The 16,158-nt window shown below is 44.5% G+C and overlaps 1 protein-coding gene across 1 annotated transcript in view; it reads left to right on the top strand.

Annotated features, from left to right (window-relative positions):
* Positions 1–589: 589 nt before the first annotated feature.
* The window catches only part of Tcerg1l (transcription elongation regulator 1 like), a 180,240-nt gene continuing 164,671 nt past the window's right edge, over positions 590–16,158 (top strand). Inside the window, exons 1-3 of the mRNA XM_075972609.1 lie at positions 590–1,148; positions 3,311–3,457; positions 4,184–4,364. Coding sequence (XP_075828724.1) covers positions 819–1,148; positions 3,311–3,457; positions 4,184–4,364 — 658 coding nt within the window. The 5' untranslated portion in view covers positions 590–818. The remainder of the gene's footprint in view (positions 1,149–3,310; positions 3,458–4,183; positions 4,365–16,158) is intronic.

The following is a 16,158-nucleotide window of genomic DNA, read 5'->3' as shown; positions in this document are numbered from 1 at the left end:
ACCGAGGCCGGGCCCTCTAGATGAGTAGACATCTTGTGCAAGGACCCCATGACCCCTCTTGTCTTGAGCATTGCACCAGAGTGAGGGGAGAGGTTGGGGGGTCCCAGGGTTAAAGCAGAGGCAGAGGAGGGCGCTGAAGCCAGCAGATATCAGGCGGGAAGGACGTTAGACTCAGTACCAAAAATTCGGATTTCAGGGCACTGTGACCCTTTAGGGACCTAGGAAAATATTTTCCATATTTAACCAAGAGAGAAATCAATCCTTTTCTAGAAGGGTCCCGGGCCCACCTGGCGTCAGCGTCTGCAGTCTGGTATTCTCTCTGGGCCCTGCGCCTTAGACTCACTTTAAACCAGGTAGATCGCACCGGCTCCCCTAGCTCCGCGGTTGGCGGACTTGCCCGGCTCTGGCGTCTCCACCTCGGCTTCATCTCACCGTTAGGACCGCAGCGCTGAGCCTGGAGCCCTTGGCCCCGCTGTGCGCACCTTCAGCTAGAACTAGAGGCTACAAGCAGCGACAACCGAGTGGGCTGGGGACTGCAGTAGAGGAATCAGCCGGCCGGGTTGGGCGCGCCCCTCGGTGCTGCGTGGTGTCACCGCCTCGGGGGTCCTGGGCTGGGGGCGGGGACTGGGGCCCCCGCTGGGCCCGGGGGCGGTGCAGCCAGAGAGGGCTCAGGCAGGAGGAGGGGCTCCCGTGCGGGGCAGGGGCGGAGCGAGCAACCGCGCCGCGCAACCAAGTGAGTTCGCTCCGAAGCCCGCGCCGCCGCCGGCCCGCACCTCGGGCGCCCGCCACCCCCGCCGCCGCCCGCGCGGGGGTGTAGGATGCTGGCGGGCGCCAGGCTCCAGCGGCGGCGGCGGCAGCTGCAGCAGCCTCAGCAGTCCCGGCGGCGGCAGGCTTTCCCGTGGCCGATGAATGCAGACCCGCCGCCACCGCCCTGGGTTTGGATGGTCCCTGGCTCCACCGGGCTGCTCCGGCTCGGTGCCGGGGTCGCGCCCCCGCCGGTGCTACTGGCTTCGGCGCAGCCCGCCGCCGCCCCGCTGCTTGCGCGGTTGCCAGGCTGGCCAGCCCCGGGCGAGCCCCTGCTGCCTCTGCTGCCGCTGCCCTCTGCGCCAGATCACGCCGTGCACAATTATCCCCTGCTCCCCGGACAGGTAACGTCCCGGCTCCGATCCCCACTCAGGCTCAGGATTACGGGTCCCTTCCTTTCCCTGGTCTGGGTTGGCGCTCCTCCCTTCCCAGGTGGTTTTTGGTTCTCCACACCATCTGGACGCAGCCTCGCAGTCATACATTGGCAAGAAAGTTCATGCTTCGACGTCCGGTTTTGCCTTGGCAGTTTTTATTTTTATTATTATTATTTGATATTTCCCCTCGGGCTTTCATCAGAGCGGCTCAGACCCTGCATCCCTAGCAGGAGCCAGAGAGCCTGGACCCAACTTTCCCCAGGCACCGGGCGCTGTCCAGAGCGCGGTGCTGAAGTCGCCGCTGCGTATCGCAGCGCGGCAACCAACTATCGTGGCTGCCATCGCCTCGAAGTTAATACTTTTACAGTCTCCGCCAGACTAGAAAGCAAGCTGCAGATCAATAGCTATTTCTGATTCTGATCTGGTCCCCCTACTCCTTCACATAGATTTAAGGCAGGGCTTAAGAGAATTCCAGCCACGGAAGGCAGCCTGGAAATCCTGCCTTGAAAATGTTTTGGGGGGTGGGGATTTCCTTTCCTGCCATTTGAATTTCCTTAAGCCAGATTCCACTTTAAAAGAGTTTGGCATGCAGAGCCTGGAACAGCAAAGAAAAGTGACTATACCTTCGATTGACGGCGCGGTGTTGCAACCTTTCCTGGCTCTGGTCAAATTTATTGTTCACTATCTGTGCAAATGAATTTGAATACAGGAATAGCATATATTTCATTCCGAAACTGACCTCATTAGCATATTCAAATAAGCGTTCGGCTACAATACTCCTTTTAATTAATTTTAAACCGGTACCACCTTGTGTATTTTTCTAGAAGACGTCATGAAACTTCCCCTAAGCTGTTCCTTGGACTTAACGATAATGATACGTGCCATACTGGGCATGCTATCTTGATGTGTGATGCACTTCGTATTAGGCTTTATTGGATAAGCTCTGGTAGCTTTTGCCATGTTTAGGAGGGCTGTCATTTCAGAGTGTTACCACTAGAGGTACATAATGTTGAAAACTGCCCCCTCCCAGCTCTTGTGCCCCCCAATAAATTAAAAGGAAAAATCCGGAAAATCTTCGCATTTGTCATTTGCATATTTTCTGCTATTCGCTATCTAAGCAAGGATAGCTAGAATCAGAAAGCCATTTTACATACAGCAGAACAAGAAAACCCTTGTGCCTTTGAAGGAGCAGCCTCTGAGTCTTTCCCCACCCCCACCTTGCTGGGGGGAAGAAGCGGGAGGGGGGTTACTGGGTGGCCTGTACTTAGCGTCTGTCCCTTCCTGTGCTGTCTGTCTGAGATCTTCAGCCAAGGAGTCCTTACATTTCCTTGGCTCTAGTTTCTGTTTGTATTAATGAACCGTGAGAAAGTTACAATCTTAGCTCCTTAAAACAGTTTCAAAATAGTAAACGAGATGGGTGCAAATTGCCACACTGATGGGGATGCCAGAGATCGGCTCTGTGCTCTCCGTGAAGAGAGAATGGGAATTCAAAAGAAATGGTCCCAAAGCCAGCCTTTGCCCTTCCCATCCGCCCAAGCCAGAAACTCATTTCTTTTTCAATTTTTTAATTATGTTAGTTTCCTGCACGAATAGAAGGGTTTCTGGTTTCTCCCCCCCCCAACACACACTATCTTTTGTTTCCCTCCCACCCCATCACCCCCACCCCAATTCCTTTCCAAGATTCCTGACTTTAGACTTTGTTTCATGACCTACTTAGTTTTGCCAGGTTTCTGTGTAACCTTTGGGCTGTAGAAGTCCCATTTCCTGAGTCTCTCATTGTCTTATCTTAGAAGTTCCTCCCCAATATTGACAGATACTGAATTGATAATTTTGTGATGATCCAGATATGAAACTTTCACAAGTCTCTCTGTAATTTATAAATGTTCATGGTCTTTCTTGATTGGAAATTATATAATATTCTCATCAAATTTCTATGCTTAAATTCCTTTATCATAACAGCTACTCCAGCGTCTTTTGGTACAAACAAGGCTAATGTTTCTCTCTCTCTCTCTCTCTCTCTCTCTCTCTCTCTCTCTCTCTCTCCCTCTCCCTCTCCCTCTCCCTCTCCCTCTCCCTCTCTCTCTCTCTCTCTCTCTCTCTCTCTCTCTCTCTCTCTCAATTTTGGGTCCCAGTGGCTGTTTGGTGGTCATTCTCCATCCATAGGACTATCCCCCTCCTCTGCTGTGGAGTTGCTGCCCCTTTTCCCACATGTCTGCCCTTCTGCTCTGCCACCTCCTGTTGGGAAAAGCTGGATAGACAAGAGGATGCCTAATTACAAGGTAAAAGTGCAAGCGATTTAATTGGATAAGTGGATTTTTAATTGATAAGTCGCTGAGGATCACCATGTTAACAGAAAACATTTCACATTTTCTAATTGTAATAGATTGTCTATTTGAGTACAGAGAGGGCTCATCCCGGAACCAGACTGACCTGTTCAGAGACAGCAGCAGATAGGGATAATTTTGTCATGACTCAAACAATTGGGTTCTGTTGAAAAAGCAACAATTTCTGAATCAGAATTTTTTCAACTTTAAAATCTACAACCATTGGTCAAAATCCACTCTTAAATATTATAAGATGCAAGTTTCACATTTTGAAAAGGAATTTTTTTCTCATGAGTTCTACTTTGATTTTTTTCTCCTTTCTGATGGCTTATGAACTCAAGTGTCCCGAATATCATTTACTTACTTGAATATGAAAGACGGAATAACATGTTAACTTGTTCTACCATCCAGAATGGTGATCTCATCAGGTGATTCTTCAGTTTGTCACCTGGCTGTTGCACTGACCTAGCTCGGCTGGTAGTTGAAGATTAGCTCAGTCTCAGCTAGAGGTCTTTCTCTGGTGTCTTACAGCAATTCCTTTCTTTAAGTTTTAAATTCACACTTTTATGGTTTGTCCAGTAGTATAACACCCACCAGTGGGCCAGTGAACAATAGTATACACCTGTCTATTCCACCAAGTGTTTTGTTTGTGAATGTTTTGCTTGCCTTTCTTTTGGACAGATCTTTTTAAACAATTCCTTTGCTCTGGACTCCACGTGGATATATCCCGAGGAATCAGGACTCTTCCACAGCCATGAAAAACCTCACTTTCTGGCAAACCAAGTAACTCCATCTCTGTCTAGGCCAGCTCCTGCCTCCAGGCCTCTCCCCACTGTGGTATTAGCAGCTCAACCAATACCAGGTCAGTCCCCAGCTAATAGTGACAATGTGCCTGTCTTTGTGAGTCATAAGTCAGCTTGAAAGCAGTGTTATTTTCAAGACACAATTCTCTTAGCAAACTCTTGTAGGACGTATTGCACTCTTTCTAAAAATTTGAGTGCATCTGTTATCATTCTTCAGCTGTAGGGTCAATTTTGAAGATGAGGAGATAGCGGAGGGATTTGGATAGGAAAATATTGGCTAGGCTCTGTTTTTATAGCCATGTTTTATGCTACTGGTTAGTGAGGACAGCAAATGAACCACTGTCACTAGTTAACAGTGTTGCTTGTCTAGGGTGCTGGATACAAGGATGCTTGTGGGTTTGCCGGGCACAGGTGCATGCATAGTTTTTGTGGTTTTTGTGAACTGGGAATTATCAATGGGGGCAATGGTAGAGATGGATTATAAAACACTCTATTTGAAAGATGGGCTTTGTTCTATCTTTGGAATCAAGTGACCCAAGCGAACATTTGTCCTGTAAAATAGCCACCCCCGAAACAGTCCCTGGATGAAATATTGCATAATAAACCTGTATTGTAATAGGAGAATAAAATCATCTTATGAATTTTTAAATTGATTTTTTAAAATCACCTTAACATATGATCATATTACAAAAGCAAATGTTGCCGGTGCCAAAATCGTCTTGCAGCCCCTTCCATTATGGAATATTTTATGACTGCAGAATTACATTATCTTCCTGTAATTTCCTACCTACCAAGCTTATCTCAATATGTGTCTCTAAAATTTAGTAATAAGGAGCTGCTCCTGTGGATACCAACACTGGGGTAGGGGATGCATTTACTTTATTCTCTGTTTGGCTGCATATTTATTCTAATTTGCAAGGACTCTTGTTTAGCAATAACTCAGGGAGAACAAGACAACGCGTCCTGCAGGCTTTTGCGATTCTCGCCTGGAAAGCGCCTTTATTCCTTGTCATTGCTCATTGTCGACTGATTGAGATCTGACCAAGCGTCAGGGGTACTCATGTTTATAACATCGCGTGCCATGATGTTCATGTTCCTATTTGCGTTAATAGTCATGGAAGGTAATTTGATGACACATATCATATATGAGGGCTCCATGACTTTCAGTGACTCTTGGGAGAATGACATTTCTCGACGCATAGATGAAGATGCTCAGATCACCTGCAGGTTTAGTTTTGTAACTACAGGTTTAACAGATCCATCCAGTGGCGTTCCCTCTTTGCATTCGTGGCAGAAGGACATACGGGCATGTCTGAGAATGCCTCAGTCCTTCCAGGAAGCATGTCCTCTAAACATCCTATGCTCACTGGGAAACCTATAACTTCTCAGGTGGCTTACTCACTGTGACACAGCCCATATCTCACCCTCTGGTCACACAGCATTCATTAATTTACCTTCTGGTTTGGGACTAGTAATCCTCAAATGGTGAAATGATACTTACTTCAAACATAATGTCCTAGCAATCTTTCATCCCAGCCTTGCCTACCGTCAGTCACATCTGTGCATTTTATCCTCCCTGGCTTCTCTTTTGTTTTCTTTCTTTCTTTCTTTCTTTCTTTCTTTCTTTCTTTCTTTCTTTCTTTCTTTCTTTCCTTTTTCCTTTCCTTTTCTTCTTCCTTCCTTCCTTCCTTCCTTCCTTCCTTCCTTCCTTCCTTCCTTCCTTTCTTTTTGACCTTGCATGTCACCAATGAAGACAACACTTGAAGCGTGGTTTGTCTTGGAGAGAAATGTTGACCTGTCTCCCAAGGTGACTAATAAACAGCTACATCTGCTTGAGATGGGAGTCCCTAAATTGCATACCTAAAATTAGACTTTTTGATGAGTTTCAGAATTCTCAGAAATCATTCACCTTTGAAAAGAATGAATTGAATGTCTGATGGACATACATGCAAAGGGTTGTTTATGTGTTATATGTTTGTGTTTTTATGCATTTATGTGTTACTAATCGACTCACAAAGCACTTGGGAGGGAATCAAGAAAAGGTGAAAGGTAGAGTTAACCCCCAAGTCAGTTAAAATTGAAAATACATCACTCTAATTTTACCGTAAAAAGCTAGAAATTATGCATTTATTAAAAAACTTATGTGTACATTACCAGATATGTTGCTATTAAAACAATATATTTTTTTATATTTTATATCTTATGGGTGGATAATTTTGAAAGTTGTATTTAATTTTCATTATAATTTATATAATACAAATATACATAATTACAACCATGGACACTCTTATACAAGAACATGATATAAAATATATCTTTGTAAATATACTACATGATTGACATATATTGATCAACTTTGCTATACATTTTCTCTGTTCCAAATTCAGTGACCTTAGAATCAGATATATTTTATTGATTTTTTTTAAATTAATCAAAGAAACATAATTAGAATTTCCAGAGAACAGGAAAAGTGAGTCTTGAGTTCTCATTTTAAGCAGTGAGCTCAGACTTCCCTTTCTTGGCTGGATAGTGGTTTTCATGTAAGATTATTCTCTAAGTGCTGTTCAGTCATGCGTTGACATTTGAGGGACAGTGGAAGGTTATATACCATGAACTCAAGCAATCCATGCCTAGCAGGCGGTTTGAGTAACTGTGCTATTGGCTGCCTTGTAGAGGTCACTATGTATGGAGTGCTGGGTGAGAAACTCTAAGACTTATATTAATGTCCTATCTTCCTCACTTAAGTTGGCTGAGAGTTAACTGCAAGGTCAGGGGTTCAGATCATGTGAACTCAACTTGCCTGAGCTTGGAAAGCCGTCTGAAGTCTGATGTACTACAAAGGGTTCCATATTTTAGGTAAAGTGGATTCATACACGGTTGCTATTCTATTCAGAGCTAGAAGCAGCCTTGGCCGTCTCAAATGTGGGAAGTTATGGTTGAGGTTGGTCTCCTTTCCTTCATTCACCAGGCAAACCATCCGCAAGGAAAGCTGCAGGCCCAGTACCATGACTGCTGGGCTATGCAGTCTAGAGGAGAGATGGGAAACAGTAGTTCACAGTCATGTGACATAGTTACAAATGGTGGGGAACCTCGAGGGAAGACCTAGAATGCTCTCTCAGGGCAGGAAGAGGAATAGGATGTTAAACCAAGGAGTAGATACAATATGCAAGAAACTACAGACAATTAATTAAGTGAGACTGGACCAGTGTAGGAGTCAGTCGGGAGCCTAGATGAAGCAGTAGGTACTAACTAGACTTAGGCTATCTTCAGCCAGACATATCCCGGAGAGCTCATGCTTTGTAATGTTGTCAAATTTTACACTGCCTTCCCATTCTAATGGCTTCACAGTGCCTCCAGGAAAGCAGGGAATCATCCTGGGAAGCCAAGGTGCACCAGGGGGCCTAGTACCTTTCCACTGGCCAGTGGGTCCAGGATGCAAAGGCATAGAGCTGTGGAAAGCAAGGTCTATGATAATAGCTAAGTGGCTAATAAGGAAATTATCCCTAATGGTGGTGTTAATGGGAGGCCAAACTGAGAAGCCATCCAAGACTCCTTGGTTCCCAGTGTCAGCAGCTGATTCAGGGTAGGAAGCAGGCAGTAGAGAATGTGTCAGTGGGCAACCCAGTCCTTCTGGTCAGGAGCTGGATGCGCTGGCTTCATCTCTCCCTCAGTCCTCTTCCTCCACGGAATATGTTAGTCCCTGGAATGTGGCAGCAGGTCAGGGCACTATTCAGAAATAAAATAGCCGAGACTAAGAACATCTAGCGGTGGGAAGAGATCATTAATTCACTTGCCGCCTGGTAGAGACACACAAAATAAACAGTGCCTTGAGGGAACCTGGAGGTTGGAGTAAGTGCCATCTATATGGCATTGTTCATTAGCCTGAGCATTGGAGATTGTGCTGGGAAACACAAATGTATACTAGCCAAACCGGGTATGCCACCCCAACTTCAATGGTGAGTGAGACAGATGGGGAAGAAAATAAAATCCCAACTGTGCTGTGAAGAGCATTCTGCTCAGATTCCTTTGATCCCAGAGATGCAGAAGAGGGGCTTTATGCAGGACCTGGTCACCTTTTTGGGTAAAGCAAATTTTAATATAATTTAACAGGCATAAATACATAAGTAACACAGAAGATCAGAAAGGGGTGCAATAGGCAGCCAGTAGCCTCTGTGGAGAGACCATCGAAAGAAATGAGAAAGGAGCAAAAGAACCATTCTGAAACATAGTGGTTAAAACCTACAAGGACAAGATGCACCTGAAGACAGTCTGCAAGCATTCTCCAGTATGCAACTGTGTGACTCTGTAAAGCAGCCCATATTCAGAGAAGGCAATGGGCATAGGCAACGGCAAAAGGCTCTGACCTCCCGTAAACAAATGAGAAGTACAGTGTTCAAAGTGACGAGGAAGGGCATCTCTGCTCTCTGAGGCCTGGTTTATTCATTCCCTTTCTCATTACTGTGGCCTAATGCCCGAGAAGAAGCAACTTAGCAGGAGGAAGGGTTATGTATCAGGGCTCACAGTTCTGGGGGGAAGGGGTATATTCCATCATGGAGATGAACACTTGAATCTCTTGGGGTCATTTCACATGCAAACCACAGTGAGGACACCATATAAAAAGTGGAGCCATGGCCATGGCATCCCACCCTGTTAGATCTGGACTCCGTGTTGGGAAAAGTTAAGAGAGTAAGAGGTGAGAAAATGTTGCGTCTCACCGGAAGGTCGTGTTGGAGCACAGGTAAGGAAGGACCTTCCTAGAGAAGCTCGGAGTGGGTCCATATGAAAGTCACTTCCGTCACTTCCGCCGCCACCACTCTGCTCACAGCTAGTTTCATTTCATGTTTCTTGTCTTTTTTTGTTGTTGTTGTTCAACACTCAGATTGTGTAAGAGCGCGATATCTGTGTTTCTAAATGAAGCCTGGTGTATTCTGTGCTGTATATTTTCGATATGATTTTTGGCGCTCTGGTTTGTATTTTCTTGCTATTCTGTTTTGCTGTTTCTTGTCTAGTGGCGTTTGCATTTTGCTTACTTCCTAATGTAGGGTGACTTGGCGTATGCCATATGGATCATCCTGTTTTCTCCAAATGAGGTTTTTCAGAAATCTGACTCGAGCTTATGTTTTCGCCGTTTCAAATTATTAGACCACAGTTACCTTAGATCCCTTCTGGGAAACGTGAGATATTTGGAAATGTTCATATTGCCTAGTTTTATTATTTTCTTTTTAAAGTCCTCTACTAAGAAATAAATCTCTAACAAGGAGTCAGAATGAGGAAGTCAGGCTTCAGAAGATTTGCAAGCACCGGCCTTGGTGGTTAATCACAGTGGATACATATGAATGTCTGTGGTTCGGTCCCTGGAGTGAATGAAAAGCTCTAAATGATATTCCTCCCTGTAAGTGAAACGCAGAAGCTTGGACTGTGCTGCCAGAAAGCCCCAAACTCACAACTCATTACAAGGTTCCCGAAGACTGAAGCTGGACCACGTCCTTGCCCACTAGGTGATATAGGAAAGGTGCATGGTATTCACTTTCTATGGCAGAGGAATATAAGATGGCCAGAGGAGTGGGGGGGGCACATAGACTGAAAGAGATGCTCAGATACCCCAGAAGTCACTGTGACTTCACTGTGGAGAAGTCACAGTGAAGGGAATTTGGTGCCTCTGCAGGCAAACATGCTAATAGGAGCCAAGTCCAAGTCAACTTTGAATATTGCCCCTGCTCCCTATGCTGACAGCCCGACACAAGAAGGGCTGCGATGCTCCTGGGAAAGAAGCCCAATGAATGGCATTTTCTGCTGCCCTACTTACGAGGGCTAGCATTTGTTACAAGAAGTGCAAAGCAAGCGAGAATTCATCCATCAAGAGACAAGACAGTCAGCAGAACCAGAGACCTGCACACTGGAACTCTCAGCACAATGCTGATTAACATTATAATGCCCTGCAGGAGGGAACAGGTGCGGGATTTCATCAGCGACTTGGAATTAGAGTCATGGACATATTAAGAAGAATATAACACCCAAGATGGAAAGGGACTTTGGATGGGCTCACGAGGAGATGTGATGAAGCCAACGGAAGAGTTTAAAGATAGAACAAGACGGAAACTTTTTAAAATTGAGTTTCAGAGGAAAGGCAAGTGGGAAAATGGAGCCTGCATCCGAGAGCTGCGAGATAACGTCAGATGGTTAACATATGTGTGATTGAAGTCCTCGAAGAACACATGGCACAAAGAGCATTTGGAGAGATAATGATCAAAGGTGATACAAAAATAAACAGTGTTGTCAAACCGCAGACTCAAGACGTTCCGCCAACTCAACTGGAAAAGAACAAAGCTACAAACAAGCAGGAACTGAGCACTCGACAAGTCAGAGCCAAATGCGAGTGGCGAAGACTAGGGGCAAGTCTTGAAGCTAGGGAGAAGACACATTACATAGACAGGAGCAAAGACGAAAAATCTCATGAGTTTTATTGTCGTAACAAAGTGATAAGCTTAATAACTTAAACTAATCAAAAACTGGCAGAACTTGAGATGGATTGGTGTTCCAAATGAACTAGAACAGATAGAACGGAAGGGAATTCACTGTCTGGAGATCATTGGCTCAAGAAATTACAAGGAAGCTTATCAGGAAGAAATCATGGACCATCAGAGAGGAATTTTCCTCCTCAAAGTGATAGAGATGGTAACGGTTGTATTGTTCTCTCTCTCTCTCTCTCTCTCTCTCTCTCTCTCTCTCTCTCTCTTGCTTGGAGAGTAACTGGTGGTGGAGCTAGCAGGGACTAGTGACAGAGCATGTTTGCACAGTCTTCCAGCATTTGTAAAGCATGAGATGCGTGCTAGCACTGATTTGGAGGAGGAACTGACAGTGTGAAATCAGATCACCTTCCCACCATCTACTATATGACATACGGTAACATGTGACAGTAAATTCTATAGACTTAAAGACAGACCTGTATCTTCATGTATGATCTATTTATTTATATAAAGGTGTATATTTTATTACACACACAAACACACATGGCGGGGGCATTCAGAGCAGGCAGTTGAAATTGTGGACAGACAAGGTAGCAAAATACTTGCAAACAGAGTAATAGAATCATAATAAATATTCAATCCAGCCAACCAGAGATATATAGTGAGGCCCTGTCTTAAAAACAAAAAGTAAAAAAACCAAAAACAAAAAGCAAAAGGCATATGGTAGAACACACCTTCAATCCTAGTACTAGGGAGACAGAGGCAGGTGGATCTCTGTGCATTCAAGGCCAGCCTGGTCCCTATAGCAAATTCCAGGTTACCAAGGGCTGCAAACAGAGAGCTTTTCTCAACAAACAAACAAAGAGCCAGAGGGAATGTAAGGCACCAAGGAAACAAGGTCTTCTAAATCAACAAGACAAATATGAACTCACAGAGACTGAGGCTACCAGCACAGAGGCAGCATGGGTCTGCACCCGGAGGGGATTCTAGAGTGAGGTTTTGCATCTCTATCTGTTTCCTATGCTTTTTGTGGGCTCTTTTCCTTCTGTCTGTTTGTATTGTCCTATTCCAATGTGTTAGGTTTTGTTTCATCTTATCATAGTAGCATATTATACTATTTTCCCTTAGAAACCTGCTTGTTTTCCAATTAGACACAGAAAGGAGGGTCGATCTGCACGGGAAGGGTGAGGAGGAGCTGGGAGGAGGTGAGGGAGTAATCAGGATATGTTATATGAGAAATAAAGCCATTGTGAATAAAAATGAAAAAAGACAAAATACATATGGACACATAGAAAAGCACCAGGAGAGCCTACTGTAGGTATATTGTTGGTTTAATGATCCCCTCCCCCAAAAATACAAAAACAAAATAAAATTCCTACATAATTATTTAACCCAGAGTTAGGTATAAAAAGAGAAGGAAGGATCAGGACACAGGGAAATGAACGCATAAAACAAACTACAAAGGAAGATTCAAATGTGAGGTTTCACTCCCTGTTGGAGGCAGAGGTTTCCAGATTTTTGGCACAAATAAGTCATTTCTGTTAAGAAACCTGCTTTGAATATGACGTCATGAACTGGGTGAAAGTCAATGTGAGGAGAAGATACCCACTTCAGAACTAGTCCAGAGCGCCTGGTGGTGGGTTAAGGTGAGGAGAAGATGCCCACTTCAGAACTAGTCCAGAGCGCCTGGTGGTGGGTTAAGGTGAGGAGAAGATACCCGCTTCAGAATGGGTCCAGAGTGTCTGTAGGTGGCCAGCCAATAGGCAAGTGAGAATCTGGAGATGCAAAGGAAATTGAATTCATAAAAATGTGCAGAAAGTGTGTCAAAAGAGCAGAAGAATTCTAAGCAGGAGCTTCCACACAGCAGAATCACGGACGAGAGAAGGAAGGCACAGGCAGAGTGGGGGGAGTACCTGGGGGCTTCAGCAGCTCCTTGTATAACAGCAAGAAGGTGGAAGTGTTTTCAGCTTTGAAAAACCTCCAGGAGGGGGCTGGAGAGATGGCTCAGAGGGTAAGAGCACTGGCTGCTCTTCCAGAGGTCCTGAGTTCAATTCCCAGCAACCACATGGTGGCTCACAACCATCTGTATTGAGATCTGGCGCCCTCCTCTGGCGTGTGGGCATACATCGAGGTAGAATATTGTATACATAATAAATAAATCTTAAAAAAAAAACAAACCGACAGGAGTCCACCCTCCACCCTGGCCAGAGGGTCAGCTGCAGACCACTTCACAGCAGACAATGTTTTTGTGTGCATGTGCAGAGTATTATTCATCATGGCCACATTCTAGGCTGCAAAATAACCCCACAGATACTGAGTTAGATTAAAGCCTACACAAGTCACCTTCTGGCCAAAATAGCATTAATTTAGAAGCCAGGGATGGAACAGGAAAAAAAACAATCAGGAGAATGTCTAAACACCTGAAAATAGAATAATGTACTCAACGTAAAACATTGGGTCAGAGAGATAGAGGGAGCCAGAAAATATTTTGATTTAAAAAATGAAAATCATTATAAGAAATCTTGTGGGAGCATAGCCAAAGCAGGACACTGCCAGACATGTGTAACATGAAAATGTCTGCATTGGAAAGGAAAATTTAAATCAGTGCTTACCCATAAGTAACTAGAAACAGAGAGCTTCCTAACCAGAACGAGCCAAAAGAATTGGGGGGGGGGGGGGGGAAGATGACTCAGTTTTGTTTCCTGTTGCTATGATAGAATATCCCAGTTTAGGGGAGAAAGAAAGATCTCATAACTGCAGGTTACAGTCATTCATAGCAGGCAAGTCACAGTGGCAGAAGCAGGAGGGACTAGTCACGTCACGTCCATAGTGGCCAGCAAAGAGCGGTGGATTAATGCAGGCATCTAGAACTTGCCTCACTGTCTCTGACTTAATCCAGTTCAGGACCCTGAGCCTGGAGAATGGTGCCCCCCACATTGGCTGGTCTTCATCACTCAATTGTCATAACCATGACCACGCCCCACAGGCACTGCCCACAGAACAACCTGATCTAGACAGTTTTGTCTTTGAGACTTCTTGCCTTGGTGTTTTTAGATTGTGTGAAGTTGACAGTAAACACAGAAAATAAGAAGAGATGTCAAAGAATCGACAAAGAAATATAAGGAAAACTGATGGAAGCAAAACTGAATTTTGATCATCTCCTGGATGGAGGTTTTTGTTTTTTGTTTTTGCCAATGATGGATGAGCGACATCAGGAACCTTATATAAAATGCAGTGAGAAAAATGTGAGTCACTGCCTCCTGGAGTGTACTCAGAGCTTTAACCAAACAGACGGACTCTTTGTACAGAGCAAGCTGAGTTAAGGAAGCAACAGAACGTGAACGGATCTGAGCACATGTACGCAGCAAGTCCGCTTCGAAGCCTTCCAGTGTTGGGGAAGATATTCCGGGGAAATTCTCCAGCATCAAACAATTTCTCTGGCTAGCTCCATCCGTTGTTTCTGGAAGGAGTGTCTACACAAGCTTGTTGAGATATGGGAGAGGGGATAATGTTCCTACAACTCCTTTCCCTGAGATCAGCCCTCCTCGGTTACAAAAGTCACGTGGCAATCACAGGAAGCCTGCACACAAAACTGCTTCACCAGCGCAAATCAAAAATGTCCAGGAGAATGTAGTGGGTTCAGCGGTGTATACAGTAGGTGACACCTTGTGACCAAGTTGTGCTTTCTGGGAAGGAAATGATAATTTAATATCAGGAAACCAACTGATGTTATTTATCAGAAACAAAAAAAAAATAGATCGTTTCAGTAGGTTTAGAAACTGCGTCAGTGGCATGGTGATGCATGCCCGGAATCCTAGCAAGCATTGAAAGGGATGCTAGCCTTGAGAAGAAGCCGCCAACTTTGGAGCTACAAAGTAAGATGATTTCTGAATGTAAAACAGCTACAATAGAAATCATTTTCCCAGCTCAACATATAGTCAGATTAACAACAACAGCAATCAATCAATCAATCAATCAATCAATCAATCAATCAATCAAATAAATAAATAAATAAATAAAGCATGTGCAAGCCAATGAGAGTTTAGATTACCCCCTTGAGTGGACAAAAGACATGCTTCAGAGAGCCACAGGGAATGCTTCATTTAAACAGTGATAATGGAGGGTTCCTCCAAGGTGCAGAGCTAGGCAGGGACTTGTGCTCACATCACACACACCTGTGCAAAACTAGTTCTAGAAGCTGCAGGTGGTGCAAGCAAACAGAAAGGACACAGGAGGGAAGGAACTGAGGAAGAGGAATACAGAGCACAGTCAAAGCCATCTCTAGTTGTAGACAGAAGCACGGCCAGCGTAGAGATGATCGGGAGATGAGCCAGAAGCTGCTGGTATGGCATTTCACAGGCGTGCAGGGCACAAGCTCAATGTACCAATTCCACCGAGTTCCTGTGTTAGCACAGACAGCTGGAAATGAAAATAGAACGCATCTCAGATAAATATAAAGCCCGAAAGTTATTGATAAACAGAAAAGAAATGTCCAGCAGCCTTGAAGACTGCAGGAAAAAGAAAGAAAGAATTCAAGATTACAGAGATTAACCTTTTGTAAAATAACCAAACCTGGGATGCACATGGCGTAAGTTGCAAGCACATAGCGCTTGGAGGTGGATCCAAAGGTGAAACGGTGTATAGGCGCCATGTCAGGTGGCTTCAGATAGGGCACAGGGACTTCGAAGAAGAACAGCATATTATGGAAAAGCCAATGACAAAAATAAAGGCAGACACTCATAGCTTAAACAATCACGGATAAATCAGGCTGATAAATGTTTCCCTCACCATTGTGGACACAAAACATTATTACAAGATAAAGAGAAACAGTTACTTTCTATCATTCAGTGAACTCTTTACTGGGTCTTAGGAGCTGTTTAACTTGAACCAGTATGGGGTAGCTACTTACATCCCTATAGGTTTCTGGACTTTTCCATTTGGGCCATGTGCTAGGTAACCTCATATTGGCTCTTTCCCTTGGCTGTGAGTTCCTTCTATACCTGATACAGATGCTACTTCCTGTGATGTGTGCTTTGGAACACAGGAAGTGATGAAACTATAATATCTTTTATGAAAGTGCTTGCCAATACTAGCATTTTTGCAAAATAAAAAAAAACCCAGAAACTTTAATCGCATAGATGAATCTCAATTATCTGAGTAGCTGAAAAAATCTGAAACACTAGAGGTATCACTCTCAATAATGCTAACATCTGCTGAGATCAAGAGGAGCATGGTTCGCAATTACAGAAGCTGTGCAACGGCAAGGCAGGCCTTGACCACAGCATCAAGCCCACTGGTTCAATAAGGAAAATCGGATTCATGTCAATAAGCTGCATGAAGATGCATTGTGGGATACGTGCAAAGGCAGAAGCCATCTGTAACAGTC

This window comes from Microtus pennsylvanicus, chromosome 5 (genome assembly GCF_037038515.1).
Source record: "Microtus pennsylvanicus isolate mMicPen1 chromosome 5, mMicPen1.hap1, whole genome shotgun sequence".
NCBI lineage: Eukaryota > Metazoa > Chordata > Mammalia > Rodentia > Cricetidae > Microtus > Microtus pennsylvanicus.
Note: the sequence above shows the minus strand (reverse complement) of the source record. Positions and strands in the feature narration are given on the sequence as shown.